Source organism: Canis lupus, chromosome 15 (assembly GCF_048164855.1).
Source record: "Canis lupus baileyi chromosome 15, mCanLup2.hap1, whole genome shotgun sequence".
NCBI lineage: Eukaryota > Metazoa > Chordata > Mammalia > Carnivora > Canidae > Canis > Canis lupus.
Window position 1 is genome coordinate 39055969 of NC_132852.1, and position 23800 is coordinate 39079768.

A 23800-nucleotide genomic window follows, 5' to 3' on the forward strand; every position below is an offset into this window, starting at 1 on the left:
ACAACTACAGGCCAACCACACGGGGGCGCCCCGGGGCTGGGAGTGCGCGGTGGGCGGCGGACGCCGGGGGGAGGCCTTGAGCTCGCCTGCGGGGGGCGGGGGCGGATTTCCGGCCGCGCAGGCGCAGAGGCCGCGGGCCGGGCCGGGGGCCTCAGGTAGGCGGTGGCGGCGGCGGAGCCCGCGAGAGTGGGGGGCTGCGGGGGGCGCGGGGGTCCGGGGGGTTGGCGGGCTTCCTGCGGGCTCGCCCCTTGGCGGCGGCGGCGGCGGCGGGCTCGAGCGGCGCCCCCTCCCGGCCCCCCGCGGCCTCCTGCCCCGGGTCAGGCCGGCCACCAGCCCGGTCGGGGCGCGGGCTCGGGCGCGGGCGCGGCGGTGCCGGGGTCGTGGGAGGCTGGCCTAGACGTGGAGTTGGTAGTCTCGTCCCCTTGTGCCCTCCGCCCGTCGCCCTGACTCTAGCACCCTGCGGCCAAGTAAGCGTCCCGGTGATTTCATACAACTATTCTGCTGTATCTCGTGTCCTGTCGGCGACATGGGATTCTGCTCGAAAGTGTACTGGGTGAGCCCAGCTCGCTTCTTCTCTGGTCGAATTCAGTATTCTGTAAATCGGTAAAAACTGATTTTGTGCCATAGTTTTGCCTTTCTTTTTTTCTTTCTTTTTTTTTTTTGCCATTGCATCTCTTTCTTTTAAATCAGCCGTGAGTGTAGAGCAGTGGTTTCGTTTTCCCCTTTACCAGCGTTTTCCTATCAATGTCAGAAGTACGTTGTGTCTGAACGGCGCCTGGATTTCTCCTCCCCAGCTGGCCCCACAGTCTTTATTTATTTTTTATTTTTTTTATTTTATGATAGTCACAGAGAGAGAGAGAGAGAAAGGCAGAGACACAGGCAGAGGGAGAAGCAGGCTCCATGCACCGGGAGCCCGACGTGGGATTCGATCCCGGGTCTCCAGGATCGCGCCCTGGGCCAAAGGCAGGCGCCAAACCGCTGCGCCACCCAGGGATCCCCCCTCACAGTCTTTATTCCTTAACTTGCAACAAAACCAGCAACTTGCACTGTCATTTTGCTTATTTCTGGACAACCAGGTTCTTTTTTTTTTTTTTTTTTTGGACAACCAGGTTCTTTCAGGCATGCAGCCTACCCAGACCCTGGGCAGACAGCTCCAGAAACTTGCCTTTAAAAGAAAAAGGCCCATCAGGTGTTGGGATGCGCTAAAGATTGTTTTAAGAAACGAGCACTCTAGGGGCACCGGGGTGGCTCAGTTGGTTAAGTGTCTGCCTTTGGCTCAGGTAATAATCCCGGGGTCCTGGAATCCAGCCCCCAGCAGGGCTCCCTGCTCAGCGGAGAGTTTGTTGCTCCCTCTACCCCTCCCCTGCTTGTGGTCTCTCACTGTCTCTCTCTCTCTCAAGTAAATAAAAATCTTTTAAAAAAGAAAAAAAAAGAAAGAAGTGGGCCGTCTCAAGTCTTCCCAGCCCTACAGTGACCATGCTTCAACTAGGTCCAACACCTGAGGGCTGCAGGATATAGAGGAAGAATGTGACTTGGAGGCCAGAAAACTTGGCTCCTCCGCATACAGTTTAGTGACCTTGGCTAAGTCACTTAACCCTGATTCAGTTCTTTTATCTGTGTTTTTTTTTTTTTTTAAGATTTTATTTGTTTATTCATGAGAGACAGAGACACAGGCAGAGGAAGAAGCAGGCTCCATGCGGGGAGCTAAATGTGGGACTTGATCCTGGGACTCCATCTCCAGACTCCAGAATCACACCCTGGGCGGAAGGCAGGCCCTAAACCATGAGCCACCCAGGGATCCCCTCTTATCTGTTAAATGGGAGTAATAATAATTCTGTATGCCTCAGAATTGGTGTGAGGTTGACGCTACATAAAAGTTAGTTGGATTTTTGACTGGGTGTTTTTCTCTGAGGACTCAGAAGGGGATGCAAGGACTTAGGGATAACTGAAAGATTATTGAGCCATATTAACTTCAGGGCACAAGAAATGAATTAAATGGGTAACAATCTACTGTGGATTATAAAATAAGGATTTCTAGAGTCCCATAGAATTTCCTACCTGATGTTGGCAGCCTTTGTGTGGAAATGAACATGGTATTTTTCCAGAAGAAAAACAGTTATATAAGCTTTGGGCCCTATCCATCAGTTCTAGTGCCTGTGGCAAGTGGGATAATGGAAGGTCATGGTCAGGGGGGTGAGAATTATAAAGCTGGTGAACTCAGATTGGAGAGGGTGCTGGGGCATCAGAGGACAGGTACACGAAAAGATGAAGAGCAGATTCAGTGTGTGAAAAGCAGGCCGCCTGTGAAGCTGTGAAGACAAGAAGGCCTGAGGGATTACGCAGACAGTGCGTTTTTCCTGAGTCCCTGCTCTGCGCTGGCTGCTGAGGACACAGGTGCACAAAGCGGGCAGGTAGTCCCCTGGGAACTCACACTTAGGGGGAGAAGGAGCACATGCCAGAGCCTGGGCATCTCAGATCATGAACAGAGGTGCCATCATGAACAGAGGGCCTAGAGTGTGGGCTGCAAGGAGGTGTCAGTAGATGTGGACATAGGCTGGGTCTCAGGGCCTTACGGGACTTTGGACTTTGTCCTGAGGACAGAGGAGGACGGTTAGTTGGTTTTAAGCAAGGAGTGATCAGATTTGTGCTTTAGAAAGATCACCCTGTGTATGCCAGTGAAAAACTTCCACACGTGCTGAGGGTGTGTATAGAACTCGCTTTGCAGGCTGTGGTATAGCTAAACAGTTGAAAATGGCAAACTAGACTTGCATGCATCTGTATGGATAAATCTCAGAAACCTAACTTTGGGTTTTTAAAAAAGCAAGTTGCAAAGGATGTATACAGTACAGTGCTACTTGTGTAAAGCTTGTAAACATCCGTATATTATGTGTTGTTATTTATAGGCACATACCAGTGGTGAAAATAAAAAGTATGGGGGAGGGACGCCTGGGTGGTTCCGTTGGTTAAGCATCTGCCTTTGGCTCAGGTCATGATCCTGGGGTCCTGGAATTGAGCCCCGAGTCCGGCTGAGTGGGGAGTCTGTTTCTCCCTTTGCCCCTCACCTCACTTGTGCTCTCTCTCTCTCTGGATCTCTCTCAAATAAATAAAATCTTTTTTTTTTTTTTAATGTGGGATTTACATACACTTGTGGTTCTCAGATTTTAGCATGCATCTGAATCACCTGGAAGACTTGTTAAAACACATATTTCCGGGCCTCACTTCGGAGTTTCTGATTCAGGAGATCTGGAGTGAGGACTCAGGAACTCACATTTCTCACTAGGTCTTAGCTGCTGCTGCTGCAGGTCCTGAGACCGCAGTTTAAGAACCATTGATGTACATCAGCTTGTATACATGGGGGTTACTTCCTGGGAGCGAACAGAAGAGGACTGGGAGGAACCTAAGGGGGCTTCAATTATCTATGTAATATTTTATTTTTTTTTAAAAAGAGCTTTAGGGGCAGCCCAGGTGGCTCAGTGGTTTAGCGCCGCCTTCAGCCCAAGGCCTGATCCTGGAGACCCGGGGTCGAGTCCCACATTGGGCTCCCTGCATGGAGCCTGCTTCTCCCTCTGCCTGTGTCTCTCCCTCTCTCTTTCTCTCTCTCTGTGTCTCATGAATAAATAAAATCTTAAAAAAAAAATCTTAAAAAAATCTCACTTGCTGATGCACTGTTACTTGACAAAGCTGGATGGGTGTTCATGATCTTATTTTTTAGTTTTTTTCTATGCTTGAAACATTTCAGGAAAGAAACAAAACTCTATTTGTTGTGTGAAGAATGGCCTGGAAAAGAGAAAGAAGTGGGGGTCCATGCAGGAAACGGTTGCAGAAGCCCAGGTAAGAGGTGCTGGAGACTTAAAACAGGGAGTGGTAATAAGAAGGGAGAAATGAGCAGATGTGAGAGAGGTTTGGGTGATCGAATTGACTGTACATGGTGATTGGCTGGTTTAGAGACTGGGGGAAGGGGAGCCTAGTCACCTGTTCTGTGACTTGAGCAAGTGGGTGGGTGGTCTCCCTGTCAAAGTGAGGGAGCCCTGGAGACTGGGCATGCTGGTCACGGAAAGAGTCCCAGGCTTTGATGTGCCACCTGAGGGAGGTGTAGGGGAGAGATCTGGCCACTACTGGTCTTTCTAGGTAAAGACCTAGAAACTACTAGAAAGACCTAGAAACTACTGCCATCGCCATGTGCCTGGTGAGATTACATAGAAGAAATGCGCAGGATGGAGGGATGGTTTGCAACAGACTCCAGGGAATAGCATCACACAGGGCTCAGCCAACTTTGGCCCACCACTTGTATTATTATGAATGCTTTTTACCTTTTCACATGTTGAGAGGAGAATCAAAAGAGGAATAGTCTTCTGTGACACATGAAAACTATATGAAATTCAAATTTCATTGTCCATAAATAAAGTTTTATTCAAACGCAGCCACACTCACTTGTTTATGTAATGTGGGGGCTGCTTTCACACCCTGGTGACAGAGTTGAGTGACAGTGACAGCTTGTGGCCATCATGGCTTTCCATGGCCATTTAGGTGCGCCACAAGTCATGTGATGCAGTTGTCACTGGATTTCAGCTTTTGGCCCATAAACCTAGATATTCACCATCTGGCCCTTTACGGAAAAAAAATTGCTGTTTCTGGACCCAAGGTCTAAGCTGAAGCACACTTGGTCATGTTGAATGTTCTAGAAGAGAGATGGCAGGTGTTTTATCCATTTCCTCAGGAGCACCTTCTAAGACTCAGGTACTGACAGAAGCAGCCCAAAAGGCTATGAGGGCCGTGTGGTCAAAGTCATCAGAGTTTTAGTCCAAGTCCCTGAAGCCAGGGGGGAAGGGCCAGAGAGAAAGATGTGGGCCAGGGGTCTTTGTGGGAAAGGTGAGTGAACAAACGTCACAGCACTGACGGGTGTGGCTGGAAAGACCCAGGGGTGGGTGAGCAGATGCCACCCTGTCAAGAAAAGGGGGAGACTTGAGTGAGGCTGGAGCAGTTCAGGAGAGCCAGCATTTACTGAACACCTTGTCAGCACAACAGGGGTAGGCAAAGCAGCAGTTTTTAAAAATTAATTAGGAAGAACTATAGTGGGTTCTAGAAGAGTCCATCACTCCTAAACTGCATTGTTCCACAGAAGCGGTGTTGCCAAGCTGACCCTTTACATGCAGCCTCCCTGGAGCTGGGTCACTCACTGAGGTTCGGAACACAGAAGACAGCATGTTGGTGGGGAAAGAGCAAATGTGATGTTTGGGGAAGGATTTTTCTTATTTTTTTAAGTTGAGATATAACTCACATACCATTAAATTTGCTTTTTAAAGTGTACAGTTCAGTGAGTTTTAATATATTCACAAGGTTGTACAGTCGTCAACACTAATTCCAGAACATTTTCATCCTAAAGGAAACCCCATACCCATGAGCAGCCACCCCTCACTTCCCCTTTCACTCAGACCTGAACAAAACAATCACTGATGTGCTTGCTGTTCTGGACATTTGATATAATTAGAACCTTCTGTGTCTGCCTTACTTCACGTTGCATAAAGTTCTCGAGTTTTATCCCTATTCCAGCATGTATTTGCACTTTATTTCTTTTTATGAGCGATTAATATTCCATGTTTGGATATATCAGGTTTTATTTGTCTGTGGATCAGTTGATGGACTTTGGGTTCTTTCCACTATTTGCTACTATGAATAATGCTGCTGTGAACTTCCATGTTCATATAAGTATATGTTTTCATTTCTTTGGGGCACATACCGAGCAATGGATTTGCATGGGTAACTCTGTGTTTAACCTTTCAAGGAACTTCCAGACTGTTTTCCACAGCGGCTGCATCATTTAATATTGCCATAAGCAATATATAAGTAAGTTTTCCTGTTTTCCTTCATCAACGCTCATTCTTGCCTGACTTCTTTGATGACAGCCATCCTAGTGATCCTAGTGGGTATGAGATGGGATCTCATTGTGGTTTGATTTTTTTTTTTTTAGATTTTATTTATTTATTTGAAAGAGCGAGTGATAAAGCATGAGTGGAGGGAGGAGAGGGAGAGGGAGAAGCAGATTCCCTGCTTTGCAGAGAGCCCAACATGGGACTCAACCCCAGGACCCTGGGACTACGACCTGAGCCAAAGGTAGATGCTTAACCGGCTGAGCCTCCCAGGCGCCCCACGTGTGGTTTTGATTTGCATGTTCCTGATGACTAATAAAGTTGAGCATCCTTTCATGTGCCTGTTAGCTATCTGCATATCTTCTCTGGATAAATGTCTGTTCAAGTCTTTTGCCCATTTCTGGATTGAGTTATTTGTCTTTTTTATTGTTGAGGAGAAACTGTGTTTTGGAATTGTCAGTGGGACATCCAAGTAGAGATGTCAAGGAAGCAAGGGTGGTGTTGTGAGGAGGCTGGGACTGCGGCTTTCCACCGGGAGCTGTCAGCAGGTGGGGACAGAGAGCCTGAGTCTGGAGAAGATCACCCAGGGCATGAGTGCTGAGGGACAGCGGAGTGACAAGGTTGTTGTCATGGTGGAGAAGTTCAGGTGCACTGGTAGTGATTTGGGAGCAGAGCAGGGGCAGTGTCCTAAGCAGGCGAGGTTGGGGGGTTTCTTCTTTGCCCTGGCATAGGGCTGGGAACTCAGGTCAGTTTGTTGTCTTGTCACTGCAGCAGAGAAGGGATAGGAGCAGGGACCTGCAGTGAGGTGTTGGGGGCTGTGGCTTTCTGCTTGCCTCTGTGTTTGCAGGAAGATAGGAAACAAGCTGAGAGTAAGTTCTGGAAGAAGTGACACAAGTTTGAAGAGAGCGGGGCCTGGGCCACCAGGACGAGCCTACCAGGTTTAATGGTGCATTGCAACAAGTGAGACCATGGAGAGATGGAATATGGCCCCTCACTCAGAGGAGAAGAGAGTTACTGCAGAATCTAGGAGTGGGTGGAGTTTAGGCAGAATTTAAAGGAGGCGATGTTTTGTTGGACTCAAAGTCAAGCAGGGTGGCTTGTGAGGAGCTCAAGATCTGATCTGGACTGCAAAGTGGACCGTGGTCTGGTTCCCGGGAGACCACAAGACTCACATGGATGGTGAATGTCATCTCCAGACTCTGCTCATCTGCAGCTCTGCACCCAGTGGGAAGTAGAGGCTTCCAGAGAGTCAGAGAAGACTTACTTCCCCCAGCAAGAACGGGTTGCTTTCCTCTTCTTGGTAGGACTTCAAAAGACAAAATTTCTGATAGTCTGACTTTAGAGAGCAGAGTTTCTCAGTGAGAAAGAAAGCAGCCATCATTCAGAGAAGGGAGGTGTGGGTACTTAGAGCTGCAGTGTGTCCTTAGGAGAAATGCCGTTTGCTATGAACTTTGCATCTGGCTCCATCAGTGTCCGTTGTCCCAGCTCTGAATGGCAGGTGGATTTACTGCCTCCAAGACAGGGTATGAAAGAGCTGTCTTCTGATTTTCTTCATGGCTCTTGCCTCTCTGGCTGCTGGTCTCTGTGTGAATCCTCAGAGCAGTCTTCTGGGCCAGCTGCATCCAGGGCATTTCCTCCCTGTTACTCTCGCTCCTCGAAAGCTCATCACAATATATAAGGAGAAGCTTTTTGCTCACTTATTTATTAGCTCCTCCACTGGTTTCTCCCTAAGGTCTAAGAGGACAGGAACCATGTGTGTTTCATCTACTCACAGATCCCCAGTGCCTAGAGCAGGGGTGAGCCTGTGGAAACGGCGTAGTGCACATTGAGTGACCAGCATTTAGCGTTGGTGGTAGAGGGAGCAGATGGGAGCCAGAGAGGTGGGGGAGAGGTAGGACTCTGAGCCCCGGGCAGCTAGCAGGGCTTCACAGTGGCATCCAGGCTGTGGGAGGACTTCCTACTGCTGCCGCTCTAGAAGAGACACCTGAGGGACCTAGGAGGGCCCCTGGAGGAGACCATTTCAACTATTGCCATTTGTCTATGTGCAGAGTTGCGGTTTTCTTTCAGCAAACCTTTTTGGTACTTTGTGGCAGAATGTTTTCAAACCACTGCCCAGGGCCGACCAGGATGCTGAGTGACCCAGGTGTCTGGGTGGAGACCTGAGCTGGGAGAAGGAAGATGCTCCTGGAAGGTAACCCTGCCTGTCACAACCATGTCGGGCACAGGAAGCACGGGGTCAGTTCCATCACTCGAGCCCCCCATGTGTCCCAGTACGGATGTTACAGATGTTCAGCAAGCACACTGCTGTGACCATCTCCCCTGTCAAAGTATTGACACGCTTCCACTCTGCTTCATAAGTAGCTTCTGCCGCATGCACCCTGAGTGTCAGGCACCTGATGTCCACAGACCTTCCAGGCCCTTCCCTCCGGTCCCTCCGCTGCTCACAGCTAGGCCATAACACCTACCTCCCCCATGAGCCTCACGCCAGCTCCAGTCTAGAGCTGAACTGGTGAGTGTCCCGTCTTCTGAGGGGTCACTTGGTGCGAGGATCACCTTGCGGATCATCTCCGCTCTCACCACCGTTACTCTGGCTCGTTTGCTCCTCAGCTCTCACCCCACACTCTTGCAGGGTCCTTCACCCAGTCTCCCCACCTCCATCTCTTCCACCCCAAACACATCTCTCACACCTGGTGAAGGGTAGCCTTGCTTCCTAAGGAGCTTCTGGTACCTTCCAGGGACTATCCAAACTTCCCAGCTGGGTTCAAGAGGCCATCAGCATCCTCACCGCCACGCCCCCCACCCCCATCCCGTCTGATCCCCGGCTGCTCTCCTTGTCCGTCTTCTGCCCTGGCCCCACTGGACCAACATGGGCAGCTTGTTTTTAATTTTGCTCTACTGCTGTGAGAGAGAGACAGACACAATCACATAACAAACACCTTCCTTCTAACAAAATCCGGAGGGGGTGAACCCAGACTAGCTCATAGTAAAAAGAAGTGATTATGGGACACTGACATTGAGGATTTAGAGTGAGCCTAGTATGCAGTACCTTCTCTAATCCTCACGAGGACACTACAGCATGCAGGGTCCTTGGGCCTAAGAGGCTGTGCCTTCTTTAATCCCTTGTCAGCCAAACATCGTACTGGACATAAGAGCTGATTGTTACTGCTTGTTTGGTTTTCCGTGGCAGGAGCTTGCAGCTGATAGCAGCATGGACAAGAAAACCCAGGATGGCAGCAGAGGACCCCGCCACAGATCACTGCCCCCAGCTGTGGGGCTGCTGCTGTCCATGGCACTCATGAACGCACTCCTCTATCTCTGCCTTGACTGGTTCTTCGTCGCCCCTCCGCGCTCTTCTCCAGTCTCCACCCACTGTCCCTATGGACACTTCAGAATGGCACAGATGAAAAACTGTTCACCGTGGCTGTCTTGTGAAGAGCTGAGGACCGAAGTGAGGCCACTGAAGCGCATTGGGGAAGGAGCTGTGAAGAGAGTGAGTTCTGGGTTACCTCTGAATGTTAATGGGGAAACCTTCCAGGATAGCACCTTGGCATTGTGTGTTAAGGGTCATCAAAATATTTCTACCCTGGAGCCCCATGATCTCACATCTGGGACTGATCCTAACCCATTGGAAGGAAGAAAGCTAAATGTACCAAGAAGTACGTTGCTTTGTTATTTATAGCAATAGAAAGCCAGTGATGATACCTGTAAGGGAATAGTTAATTATGGTCCAGCCACTTGATAGAATATTCTGCAGCCTAATGTGTGCTTAGGAGACCCGTATAGCAACATGGAAAGAATCTTATGAGGATGAGCGGAAACAAAATGCAAAATTGTCTGTTACATGATTTTCAATTGCAAAATGAATGCATTCATGTAGAAAAATACACAAATGGTAGAGATTGTGTTATGGTGAAAGGTTATGGGTAGGTTTTTCTACTCTTATTTTTCAAGCCTTATCATGGTATTATATTGACTTTTTAAAAGCTTTTTATTTTAAAAAGAGAAACCAAAGTAGTGAGTTCAGATAGAAGCTTCAAGAGCACTTGTCTTGTAGGCAAGCAGTATATGCCAGCTGCACTTTGTCCACTATTGGTTCTGTGGTAGCTGAGGCCCACTGATGCAGCAGTGTCCCTAGAGGCCACTTAAGGATTGTTGCACAAAGTTCCTTTGTGAGGATGTATTCAGTGATGGGCAAGAGAGGAAGGGAACAGAATATAAATCCATGGGCCTGCAGCTTCATGGACTGCTGGCTTTTGTTTTGGTGGACTGGGGTACCATAAATGTGGAAAGTAGATACCTTGAAGAAGTCAGGGAGAAGGGAAAGCAATTTGTGTAAAGTAAAACAAGGTAACTGGTTCTTTTAAAGATTCATTCATTCATTGTGGTACCAGAGGTATGGCAGTGAATTAAACAAAGACCCTTGAAGCTTTCTAGTTGTGGGGCGAGACAATGATTAAGAAACAGATATGCAATAAAATATGTTAATGACACATGCCATGAAGACAGCAGGGCAAGGAAAGAGAGCCACGGCTCGTTTGTTAGTCTAAGTGGTCAGAATGACCTGAGAGTGAGCCATCTGGATATTTGGGGAAAATATATTCCAGTAAGAAAGATGAGTCCCAGCAGAGGCCCTAAGATGGAACATGCCTGGTCATTGGGGGACCAGGAATGAGCCAGTGTGACCAGAGGGTAGGATGAGAAGAGAGATAGCATGTAAGGTTGAAAAAGGCCAAGTGGTGGCCAGGACATGTGGGCCTGCTGGGACCAGGAGAGCCATTGAAGTAATTTGAGTAGAGAGAGGAGGTATTGTGTTGGTGAGGGTGGAAGATTGGTTAGGCCTTGCAGGGGAGAGATGGTCACAGCTTGACAAGGGTGTCAGCAGTGAACGTAGTGAGAACTCATTGGATTCTGGTCATGTTTTAAAGACAGAGCCAGTAGGATTTCCCAATAGATCAGTTGTGGGGTGTAAGAGAGGGAGGAGGTAACCACCAGGTTCTTGATCCAGGCAACAAGAAGAATACAGTTGTGGTTACCTGAACGGGGAAGACGGGAAGACGGGGAAGACGGGAAGAACAGATTATGTGTGCATATGAGGTGAACATGTTAAGGCCCTGAACGTGAACTTGGTTACACTGCTGGTTGCATGGACGAGTCTAGCATTTGGGTCCGGGGCAGTGGGTGGGAACATACATCTGGGATGATCTTAAAAGCATTAGGATGAGAAGAAAACACCAGAGAGGGATGTGGGTAGAGAAGAGGGCTTGGCCTATACCTGGTTGATTTCTGTCTTTTTCAAAGAGATGACCTTGAGGGGCTGACCTCTTGTTTCTGTGTTACTTAGATCATTTTTGAATTTTTTTCAGAATTGCTTGAAGATATATTTTTGGGTAGGTAGCATTTTTTAAAAAATTTATTTATTTGAGAGATAGAGCAGGGGGAGGCGGCAGAGAGAGAGGGAGAGAGTCTGTTAAGCAGACTCCACACTGGGTGTGGAGCCTGACAGAGTGCTTGATCTCACGACCCTGAGATGATGACCTGAGCTGAAACCAAGAGTGTAATGCTTAATGAACGGCACCACCCAGGCGCCCCTTGGGTAGTAGCTTTGATGGTGGCAAATTGTAGTTTGAGGACAGATTGGCATTTGGGGAAGCTCTACCAATCATGCCCATGCAAATGTGGGGTTTTAAAATGTGGATAATACCTCTGAGTAATGTAGTTTTGTTTATTAAAGTGAAATAATACCTCTGAGTAATGTAGTTTTGTTTATTAAAGTGAAGTATGGCTGTAAGGCCATGACATTGATTTTCTTGTGTCTTTGGCTGAAATTTACCATCAGGGCAGAAGTATTTTGCATCCTGGACCTTAGCACCACCAGTGGAGAGTCTTGCTTGTCTCTGCCCCTTGAGCCCCGAGGGCCCTTGAGCAGCACAGGGCAACCTCTCATTCTTCCACATGGGCACTTACTTGAACAGCTGCCTGTGGAACATGTTGCCCATCACTGATACCAGCTCCTCTCCACACCGGCACATTCCTCACTGGCACCGTAAGCCGGAAGGCATAAGCTTCTCAGTAGGAGTTTCTGTGACCCAAGTTCTGGGCACTCTGCTATCTGACCTCCACCTCCTCTCCCAGTGCCCCTGCTGGAGTACTTCCTCCAGCTCATTGGGACTTCCAGTGTGCTGATCCTGTGGTGGTGTCACTTTCCCCCATTTGCCCAGCAGCGAGGTCTCAAAGTCAGTCCTGTGCAGATGCACGCAGCAGCTCCTCTGCGTCTCTCTCCATTGTGCCTGGCCGGAGAGGCCTGAGCCTGGGGGACCCCAGCTGTGCCTCTGCACTTGAGTGACTGCCCTGGAGGGAGGTCAAGAGAAGCCCCACAGCCCTGCGGTTTCATGCACGGCCACAGACCTTGCCACGTACTCAGCACAGCAGTCCTACTCTGTTCCCTCTGTGGTTTTTCCCCTGCCCTTGCCTTCGCTGATGGTCTTGTGGCAGAAGTTGTTATGGAAACACGAGCTGCCCAAATGGAGCTTCTTCATCCTCTGCCAGCAGACCTGTAAGCCCTCCTGCTCTGGTGTGGTGACGTCTCATGATGTCCTCCCTGAAGCTATGCACTTTTCTCTGCAGACTCAGTCGGCCCCTCTCCTGAGGGTCCTTCTGACTAGCACGCAAACACAGACTTGCACAACAGAAATCCCTTTCCCAAATCCCCTTCCCCAGAAGCTGTGTGCATGCTCTGCTTCCTCTTAATGAAGCTACCAGAGCTCCGTCCCTCCTTTTCTTCTCCATTCACTTCTTGTCTGCTGCCAGGATGGCTTCCAAGCACCCCTGCTCCAGAAAGACTGCTCCTACCCAGACCCCTGCAGACCCCGGGTCGGTCGTTTATCTGTCTTCCTCTCACTTAATCTGTTCTGCAACCTTTGATCCCATTGATTCTTCTGTCCTTGCAACCCTGGCTCTCCACACTACCACTCCCTTATAGTTTTCCTGCTCCCTCACTGGCCATTCTAATTACTACCCCTTGCTGGCTTCTGTTCCCTGACTTGCCCCTGAATCAGTGGCTCTCAACCAGAAGTGATTTTGCTCCTCGGGGGTGCATGTAACCAACCCCTTCTTTCCCCAGACTCTGTACTTTGGGGTTTGTGTTTGGGATTGGATCAGTGTGCAACTTTGCCCCGAAAGGCAGATTGACCCATGTATTTTCTTTGTTCTTTCATTTTCTTTCATTATAAAAGCAGTACATTCAATTCAAATATGCAGAAGGTGAAATACAAAGTAAAAGTTCCCTTCTACCTCTTGTACTCCCCAGTCTCTGATCTTATTCTCTGGTGATAACAGTGGGAGATTTATCCCTTTTAGATTTTTTTTTGTTTTTGGTAAATTTTATTTCATGTGTATTTTTTAATTATGTTTTTATTTTAAATCTGATATTGTTAACCTATAACCCCTTTTAGATTTTTAAATCCAAGATTACATTAAAAGAACCAGGTACAGGGGCACCTAAGTGGTTCAGTTGGTTGAGCATGTAACTCTTGATTTTGGCTCAGGTCATGATCTCAGGGTCCTGGGACCGAGTACCACTTTGGGCTCCATGCTGGACATGGAACCTGCCTAAGATTGTCTCTCCCTCTCTCCTACTTGCACACACTCTCTCTCTCAGAAAAAAAAAAAAAAAAAAGAAGAAGAAGAAGCAGGTACATATTCTGTCAGCCATCTCAAAGACAGAAATATCCACATCTCAAGGGGCTGCCCATTTTCTGAGACAGATTTGGGATAACAGCACTATTGAGGAAAAAGAAAGATTACATAGAACCAATTCTTCCAGAAGGCAGAAGGTCCAGCCATATTGCTGTGGACAACCAAAGCATGATTCAGGGCACACCCTCCATAGCCTCATGTGTGTGTCATCCCATGTCCTCAGTCTATGGTTATGACTTTAGGACATCACAAATCACTGTTAAAGTTTTTATAGCTGCATGTTTTTCTCTTTAAAATTAAAATATAAAAAAAATAAAAATAAAATAAAAATAAATAAAATTAAAATACAGAGGGGTACCTGGGTACCCCTCAGTACCTCAGTCAGTTGGGTATCTGCCTGTGGCTCAGGTCATAATCTCAGGGTCTGGGATCCCGCCCCATGTTGGGCTTCCTGCTCAGAGGGGAGCCTGCTTCTCCCTCTCCCTTTGCCCCTCCTCACTTGTGTTCTCTCTCTCATGCTCACTCTCTCTCTCTCACTTGTGTTCTCTCTCTCATGCTCACTCTCACTATAAAATTAAAATATAGTACATTTAAAAGCCATAAAATTTGGGTTTGAAGAAGAATGGATTTGATTGTTTCTCTTACATTACTCTGTAGCTTTCTAGTTTTGTGTAACATTTAGATGAATCTTATGTAATCTATTTTTAATGCTTCAGGCTGTCTGAAAAACAGATGTTACATGAATTGTATATTTATTTATTTTTAGAACTTGCGCGTGCATGCATGCAAATATGCCCGCAAGGAAGGTGGAGGGCAGGGCAGAGGGAGGTAGAAAATCTTAAGCAGTCTCCACACTGACCCACACAGGGTTCAATCCTATGACTCTGAGATCATGACCCCAGCCAAAGTTATGAGTCAGACGCTCAACCTATTAAGCTACCTAGGTGCCCCTATATTGTTTATTTAAAAGTATGAAATAACAGTGTCCACTTCTCGGTCCCTTTTGCAAGGTCCACTTCTTCATCCGTCTTGACTTGGGATCATTCTTCTTTGCTCACTTCCTAGATGTCTTCAGCCCCTTGTCTTTATCTGCAGCTAAGACCGCTGCCCTGAACTCTCTAGACTTTTCTATACAGCTGCCTACCCCACATCTCCTCTTGGATGTCAGAAAGGCTTCTCACATTGTGTCCCAGACCATCCCCTCAGCCTATTCTTCCTTTATTCTTCCCTATTGTGGTTAATGACAACTCTGTTGGCCCAATTGCTCAGGCCACCAACCTGGGAAGAAGCATCCTGTCTTCTCTCTCTTTCTCTCATCCATGTTGAATCCATCAGCAAGTTCTATTGTCTCTGCACTCAGAAGAGATTCAGAATTTGATCATTCCTCACACTTCTACCCATCTCCCCTCCTTCCATCCAAGCCACCATCATCTTGTACCTGGATTATTTCAAGTAGCCTTCCAAGTGGGCTCTCTGCTTCCACACTTGCCTCCCTCCCATCTCTTCTGTCTGTTCTTAACACAACAGCCAGAATACTGCTATCAAATTTTTTTTAAAGATTTTATTCATTTATTCATGAGAGACACAGAGAGATAGAAGAGGCAGAGACACAGGCAGAGGGAGAAGCAGGCTCCATGCAGGGAGCCTGACATGGGACTCGATCCTGGGTCTCCAGGATCACACCCTGGGCCGAAAGCGGCACCAAACCACTGGGCCATCGGGGCTGCCCTGCTATCAAATTCTAAGTCAAAAAGCATCTCTCCTCTGCTCAAAACCCTCCAGTGGCTCTGTGTCTCATTTGAGTAAAAGCCAGAGTCCTTGTACCAATTTAAAGGCTTTACAAGGTCTGCACTTATTCCTACTCCATTCCCCTTTGCTCATTCCACTCTAGCCATCCTGGCCTTACTGATGTGGCAGCCTATGGGCATGCTGTGACCTCAGGGCCATTGCCCTTGCTGTTCTTTCTGCGTGGGATGTAGTTCCCCCAGATAGCACATGGCTCATTCCTCCACCTCCTTCAGGTTCTTGCTCTGATGTCACCCCAGTGAGAGCTTCTCTAACCCTATTTATTATTTGTTTATTTTTAAAGATTTTATTTATTTATTTGACAGAGTGAGGGTACAAGCAGGAGGAGCTGCAGGCAGAGGGAGTGGGAGAAGCAGGCTTCCTGCTGAGCAAGGAGCTCAATGTAGGGCTCCATCCCATATCTATCCTGATATCACCACCTGAGCGGTAGGCAGATGCTTCACCGACTGAACCACCCAGACGCCCCATTCTCTAACTGTATTTAAAATTATAAACCCTTCCCTGCTTAATTTTTCTTTAAAGCACACTTATGTATGCTTTATACATATCCTATTTATTTTCTTTATTGTCTGCCTACTGCATTAGAATGTAAATTTCATAGTGGCAGGGATTTATTTGTGGTTTTTTTTTTTTTAAGATTTTATATTGAAGTAATCTCTACACCCAGCATGGGACTTGAACCTACAACCCCGAGATCAAGAGCTGCACACTCCACCAGCTGAGTCAGCCACGTGCCCCAATTTCAGTTTTTTATTATCATAAATACTTGTTAAATTTATGAAGACAGATTTTACCTTTAAACAGTTAATATTTTTTACTACAAAAGACCACAGAAACTAATTACTTTATAAAATTTATCCTTTATATTTGTAATAAAGGATCACATGGTTCATACATAAAGAGCTCCTATAAATTAATAAGTATAAACCCCATAGAAAATTGGATAAAGGGCAATGAACATACTTTCCACAAAAGCCTACAGAAATGCCAACAGAGATGGAAAACGTTCAGTGTCATGGAAATACAAATTGGTTGGAACAGTAAAATGCTTTTCATTCATCAGATTGGTAGAGTATAAAGATAGAGAACATGTAGCATGATTAAGGCTGTGGAACCTAAGATTTGCTCATACAAGACTGGTGAGACTACATGCTGGCACAAATGTGGAAGGGTGTGATAGCAGTCCATGTTCTTCAGTCATCCATGTACTTATTACCCAGTTACAGAAACACTTGCAGACATGTACAGAGTTGTGAATATATAGCTATTTATTGTAGCATTGCTGTTAATGAGAAAAAAATGGGAAATAATTTAAATGTCCATCAAGTCTTTAAAAATAAATCACAGAAAATCATAGGAAAGATTATAGAGCTGCATGGGAGAAAGAACCTGATCCATCTGACTGCATCCATTACAAATTTCGCCAATCTTTATATTATACTTTAGTCTTAAAGGAAGAAATGATCATCTGCAAAACCTCAATGGCATAGGTAGTAAACTCACACTGTGAAATGTTATGCAGCTTTAAAAAAATGACCTAAATCTTTTTATATATTTATACAGACAGGAAAGTCTGAGGTGTCAGTTAAATGAAAAAAGCAAGTTGCAGTATGACATGCACGTTATAATCTTATTTTATATCCTCACAATGTCAAATGCTGTTTGGAAAGCATACATTAACATATATGAGTGGACACAGAAACTGCTGGGCAGTTACCAACCATTTGACAGGTGTCCTTTGGGTTGGGGAGTAAAAGTAAGGGAAGGAAATCTCCTTCTGTATTTGAATTTTTGCCAGGAAGGGTATTCTTGATTAAATTCATAGTTAAAAAAAGAAGTAAAACTGCTTTAAGCAAGAGAGTTCTAGAAATTGTTACAAAGCAACTGAATCAGAGATTTCTGAGAAATGATTCTTAAGTGCTCCCTAAATATTTAACTTTGAAGGTTTTGGGTATTTGTGAGTGGTCCCAAAGACTAATACTATTTAATAATAAATAGTATTTAATAATCTTTGATTTATTTGAGGAACATAAATTCAACATAAAAAGAGGAGGAAGTCATGAGGCCTGTGGATGAGATTCTCTCACCATTTATTGTTGAATAAATATATGTATAAATAAATTGTAGCGGCTTCCCTGGAGTGATCACTGTTTTTATGTAAAAAATGAGTCTATGATACTGAAGGCATCTGCCAGTGCTGGTGGTCGCCATGAGGAGGTAGATCTAAGGAAGTGATAGCTGTCAACAAAAACTGCGATTCTTGTGTTGGAGTCAAGTGTCAAATTCAATGTTGACTCAGGTCTATGGATAGAATGTGTTCCACATAAAAATAAATGTATATATTCATGAAACTTTCAGTGAATGTAGCAGCCAGAGCAAAATGGCTTTTAAAAAATCTCAAATATAATTAATATTCAGTGTTACATTAGTTTTAGGTATACAAGCAAATGGCTTTTTAATAGAAATTGCAGTCCATAGTAGAATTTGTCAACTTTGGGATTTTGAAAAGGTCTTAAAATATTTCTCTTTTAGGGATGCCTGGGTGGCTCAGCGGTTGAGTGTCTGCCTTTAGCTCAGGGCCTGATCCCAGGATCTGGGATCAAGTCCCACATCTGGCTCCCTGCATGGAGCCTGCTTCTCCCTCTGCCTGTCTCTGCCTCTCTCTCTCTCTCTCTGTCTCTCTGTCTCTCATGAATTAATAAATGTTAAAAAGAAGAAAAGATTTCTCTTTTAAATATTAAAGATCAGCTGTGGGTACCTGGGTTTTTCCATTAACAAACTTTCCCCTTTCAGATCCTAGGGAAATCTTCAAAGGTCTCTAACTTGCCTCCATTTGATATATTTTTGAGTTCTTTTACTTTTTTTTTTTTTAAGATTTTATTTATTTGAGAGAGAGCTAGAGTGCATGGCGGGGAGGGGCAGAGGGAGAAGCAGACCCCCCACTGAGCAGGGAGCCCCATGTGGGGCTCAATCCCAGGACCCCAGGATAATGACCTGAGCTGAAGGCAGACGCTTAACCCACTGAGCCACCCAGGTGCCCATTTTTGAGTTCGTTTGTTTATTTATTTATTTATTTATTTATTTATTTATTTATTTATTTATTTATTTATTTTAAAGATTTTATTTATTTATTCATGAGAGACACACACCACTGAGCCACCCAAGCTGCCTTTGAGTTCTTTTAAAAAATATTTTTAGGGCAGCCCCGGTGGCGCAGCGGTTTAGCGCCACCTGCAGCCTGGGGTGTGATCCTGGAGACCCAGGATCGAGTCCCGCATCGGGCTCCCTGCATGGAGCCTGCTTCTCCCTCTGCCTGTGTCTCTGCCTCTCTCTCTCTGTGTGTCTCTCATGAATAAATAAATAAAATCTTTTAAAAAAAAAGTTTTTAAATGTGAAAATCATATACATTGATTCCAGAAAAGTTGGAAAATACCAAAAGTCATAAAGGAAAAAAATCACCCAGAATCATACCATATGAAAAGAACAGAAACATTAGCCCATTTCCTTTGGTTTCCATGAATTTTGTCTTGTTTTATGCAGTTAGAACAATAATATAAAGGAAATTTTGTATCCTTTTTCATTTGTGACATTGCTATTATATGTGAAAACTGTCGATATATGCATTTTGCTGACTTTGAGTGATCCTGCCATTAATGAACTACTCCCCTTTTTTTGATGGATGGAAAAGTTCTAGTTTATGCTTTTAAAAGTAGTGCCAGATTTTGGGCAGCCCAGGTGGCTCAGCGGTTTAGCGCTGCCTTCAGCCCAGGGCATGATTCTGGAGACCCAGGATTGAGTCCCACATTGGGCTCCCTGCATGGAGCCTGCTTCCCCCTCTGCCTTTCTCTCTCTCTCTCTGTGCGTCTCTCATGAATTAAAAAAAAAAAAAAAAAAAAAACACTTCATAAAAGTAGTGTCAGATTTTTTTTCTTAGAGTTTTTTTTTTTTTTTAAGATTTTATTTATTCATTCATAAGAGAGACAGAGAGGCAGAGACATAGGCAGAGGGAGAAGCAGGCTCCCTGCGGGGAGCCCGACGTGGGACTCGATCCTGGGACTCCAGGATCACGACCTGAGCCAAAGGCAGATTCTCAGCCACTGAGCCAACCAGGTGCCCCTAGAGTTTTTTATCTATTTCAGATTACTGCCTTGTTAGATTTTAGATTTGATTGTAAAAGCACTTGATAAATAATACTCCAAATTGGCTTCAAAAACCGTAACCTGTATTTTAACAGTAAGTAAGTAGAAGCACAGAGAAGCAGCCTGCTGGCGGCAGAAGCAGCCAAGGGCAGCTAGCTCCCCACATCTGAGCCTGTCTTCTCTTCTGCAGTCTCTGCTTTCTCTTTGGAGATTTAAGCAGAAGATCTGAAGTTCTTAATTACAGTACTTCCTGCAAGTCTTTCCTAGCTAGTAAACTTGGAGAATCCAAGGCAGTTCCTGTTCAGGTGCTCTGGTGTTGGCCAAGTACCAGGATGGGCAGGTCCAGTGTCTGTGGGACATTTATAGATGAAATAACAGAACCACACACCACATAAAACTGTTTTCCTTACATGAAACTATTCCTATTTGTCGTTACTCTACTACCTTGAAAGATCCGCAGGTAATATTGTGATATGTGATGGGCTGGTTGGGCTTGACTCACAACTTTTCCAGTCTTCTCCCCGCCCACTCATCCTCCTCATCCCTTTGTGCTTCAGGTGTTTGGAGCTGGTCTGTTTGCCACTCTGCGCCTTCATATGGCAGTGCCCCCTCCTGGGGATGAACTCCCATTCTCCACATCTGCCCTGCCCCAGTCATCCTTGAGACCAACTCCCAGGAGTCTTCCCACACCGTCTCCAGATGGCCCTCGGCCCCCTCATGAGTGCCCATCCTGGGCCCACCCTGAGCCTTCTGCACTCGGTGCCCGTGTTTGCTCAGCAGTGGCTCTTCATAACCAGACCTAGAGCCACTCTGGAACTTGGTCTGTGCCTTCTTACTTCCTGCACTCTCTCTGTACCACATCTGCCACTTGGGTGGTTTTCCAGGTCAGTAGCACAGGTGACGGTTTCAAGTTTAATGTTCTCTGTGGTGGTTTTGTTTCAGGTCTTTCTCTCTGAGTGGAAGGAGCGCAAAGTTGCGCTCTCACGGCTCACCAGCCTGGAGATGAAAGATGATTTCCTGCATGGGCTGCGGATGCTGAAGAGTCTACAGAGTAAACACGTTGTCACCCTGCTTGGCTACTGTGAAGATGACAGCACCATCCTCACTGAATATCACCCCTTAGGCTCCTTGAGCAATCTGGAAGAAACGCTGAACCTTTCCAAGTACCAGAACGTGAACACGTGGCAGCACAGGCTGCAGCTGGCTGTGGATTATGTCAGCATCATCGACTACTTGCACCACAGCCCCCTGGGCACACTGGTCATGTGCGACTCCAGCGACCTGTCCAAGACCCTGTCCCAGTATCTGCTGACGAGTAACTTCAGCCTTGTGGTGAACGACCTGGACGCCTTGCCCCTGGTGAACCGCAGCTCCGGGGCGCTTGTCAAGTGTGGCCACAGGGAACTGCATGGGGACTTCGTGGCTCCAGAGCAGCTGTGGCCGTACGGAGAAGACACACCTTTTGACGACGATCTCATGCCCCCCTATGATGAGAAGATTGACATCTGGAAGATTCCAGACGTCTCTAGTTTCCTCCTGGGGCACGTTGAAGGGAGTGATATGGTCCGATTTCATTTGTTTGATATTCATAAAGCATGTAAGAGCCAGACTCCTGCAGAAAGACCCACTGCTCAGGATATTTTAGACACTTACAAGAAGGTTTTGAATTTACTCAGAGATTCTGTGATGTCTCAGACAAGAGAAATGCTCTGAAAGCCAGTCCTAGCAGTGAAGGATGGCTTTTAAGGAACAGATAGAATAGTTCCAGCAATTCTTGCCCTGACAGTGAGGGTTTTGCTGTTCAGCCCTGTGGTTTTTCCTCTACATCTACACGTACATGTGAGCGTTGTTTATCCCCAGGGGACTTGGGCAGCAATTGCTGAGGCAAGCTGGGTTTGGTTTGAGTCTGGCCTCACTCTCAATGGGGATCACGCCCAGCCAAAGATGGGCAAAGCAGTGAATCTAGCCAGATCCGAAGGAAATAACAAAACTAGCCACAAAGAGGCTTCACCTACCCTAATTACTGAATTTGTAAGCTTTATAAGAACTGGGTATGGAAAAGATTTCTAAATGACAGGATATGAAAGAAACATGCAGTAGTTTGCCAAAGAATTTTTCTTCCTCATTTTTTTAGATGGTAATTGACATTACCAGGGTCATAGGAGTATTTGTGATCTGTTTCACATGGTATTGATGAAGCCATCTTTAGCATTTTAAATGATCGTTTAAATGTTTAATGAATGTGAAGCTCTTGTGCCATCCTCTTTCCATAAATCTGAAGAACTATGATAGCGTGCCCTCTGAAGTTTTAAATGGATGAGGAATATTTAGAAAAGCAAATATGAGGGAAATTACATTGATGTTAACTGCCTTGGACGATGCTTATGAAATTCCTGCTGACCTTTCAGCTAGGTTTTCTGTGTCCAAAATCAACAATTTTTAAAAAAGATTTTATTTATTTATTCATGAGAAGCACAGAGAGAGGGAGAGAGGCAGAGACACAGGCAGAGGAAGAAGCAGGCTCCATGCAGGGAGCCTGATGTGGGACTCGATCCCGGGTCTCCAGAGTCACGTCCTGGGGCTGAAGGCGGTGCTAAACTGATGGGCCGCCAGGGCTGCCCCAAAATCAACTATTATGAAAAATTTACATCAACAATATCACTCATTACTGGAAAGTGGCAAACCCTTCCACTTGAGTTGCATGATGGGATCCTTTAGAAAGTTCTTTCTTGGTGGCTATGATCCTCATGTGCAGAGGATGGTGGATTTGGTGTGTATTAATCACCACTAATAAAGTGGTTAAAGTTGACATTGAGGGCTAAACATGCCCTGTAGCAGCTGCTGCCTCCCTTGAACTTGAGCAAGTGTCAGAATCACAAGGCGCTGGGTGCGCGCCCCCCCCCCCCCCCCCACGACTCCAACTCAGTGGGTCTGACGTAGAGTCTGAGACGTTGCATTTAACTGGTGCTGCTGGTCTTGGAACTCTATTTTCAGAGCCACTGTCCTAACCAGTTAGGGAGGGTACCACAAACAGTAGGATAGGGCAGTTTAATTAGTATTGTTAATATTCTAGTCTACCTCTTGGGCTGATGGAGTCATATGGTGGATCTGAGAATATGCTTGCCTGGAGTATTTTAACTGTAACTTTTTGTTACAAAAACTCTGCCACAGCCAGTCAGGATGGCTGTAATCAAGAGGATGGGTGATAACAAGTGTTGTTGAGAATGTGAAGAATTGGAACACTCTACATTGCTGGTAGAAATGTCATGGTGCAGCTACTTTGAAAAACAATCCAGTAGTCCCTCAGAATTTAAAAAGAGTTGCCATGACCCAGCAATTCCATTCCAGGTATTTACCCAAGACAATTGAAACATGTCTACAAAAAATCTTGTACACAAACATTTGTAGCAACATTCATAATAGACAAAAGATGGAAATAACCCAGATGTTCATCAGCTGGTGAATGGATAAAGAAAATATGGTATCCATACAATAAGATAAGATTCAGCTGTAAAAAGGAATGAAGTACTGACATACTCCAACATGGATGAGCCTTGGAAACATTCTAATTGAAAGAAGGCAGTCACAAAAGACTACATTTTGTATGCTTCCATTTATATGAAATGTCCAGAACAGACAAATACATACAAATAGAAAGTAGATTATTGGTTGCCAGGGGCTGGCAGGGGGGCCAGGCGTGATGAATGGGGGGTACTTGCTATTGAGTACAGAGTTTCTTTTTGGGGTGATGAAAATATTTGGAAATTATTTAGTGTTGGTTGTAAAACTCTGAATATATTAAGTAACTGAATTGTATAAAAGGACAAATTTTATGGTATGTGAATTACACCTCAATAAAGCTGAGGGAAAAAACCCACCTCTGTAACAAGGCTGTGTATCCCTATGACTCTTCACTTAATGTAGGTGGTTATTGTGTGGAGTTTTTGGTTGTATTACCCTATTCATGATATAATCCTTTATTTAAAAAATTATTTATTTGAGAGAGAGCAGGAATGGGAGGGGCAGAGAGGGAGAGAGAGAATCTCCAGCAGACTCCGTGCTGAGCATGGAGCCTCACAACCCTGAGACCATGACCTGAGTGGAAACCAAGAGTCGACCACCCAACCCGCTGCACCATCCAGGTGCCCCTCATGATATAATTCTCATTTGTGGGTTTTTCTTAGCTTTTGGACTTTGCATTGGTGCAAAACTACCAGTTTAAACAAATATATCTTGAAATGTTGACAGTAGAACTAAAATAAGCAGCGTGGTGTGGGGGAAGGGACACTATGC

General features: G+C 45.8%; 1 protein-coding gene across 15 annotated transcripts; it reads left to right on the forward strand.

Moving 5' to 3' along the window:
* Positions 1-98: 98 nt before the first annotated feature.
* POMK (protein O-mannose kinase) lies at positions 99-23396 on the forward strand. Of its 15 annotated transcripts, XM_072776701.1 has the most exons (7): positions 121-155; positions 454-553; positions 3740-3831; positions 5783-5844; positions 7961-8058; positions 9055-9357; positions 20450-23396. In XM_072776701.1, the coding sequence occupies exons 6-7, from the start codon at positions 9076-9078 to the stop codon at positions 21218-21220; spliced, it is 1053 nt and encodes a 350-aa protein (XP_072632802.1). In that variant the 5' UTR covers positions 121-155; positions 454-553; positions 3740-3831; positions 5783-5844; positions 7961-8058; positions 9055-9075; the 3' UTR covers positions 21221-23396. The 15 variants fall into 15 exon arrangements, with proteins under 15 accessions (XP_072632796.1, XP_072632803.1, XP_072632797.1 ...); XM_072776704.1 differs by lacking the exon at positions 5783-5844 and having other exon boundaries at positions 131-155; positions 454-603; positions 7916-8058; XM_072776707.1 differs by lacking the exon at positions 454-553 and having other exon boundaries at positions 138-155.
* The last annotated feature ends 404 nt before the right edge of the window (positions 23397-23800 follow it).

Bases quoted from the DNA above. Each gene is read 5' to 3' on its own strand.
- POMK (XM_072776695.1), top strand. From the start codon at position 3,805: ATGCAGGAAACGGTTGCAGAAGCCCAG. The intron at 3,832-9,054 runs GTAAGAGGTGCT...TTTCCGTGGCAG, and splicing joins AAACGGTTGCAGAAGCCCAG to GAGCTTGCAGCTGATAGCAG. The intron at 9,358-20,449 runs GTGAGTTCTGGG...GTTTTGTTTCAG, and splicing joins GGGAAGGAGCTGTGAAGAGA to GTCTTTCTCTCTGAGTGGAA.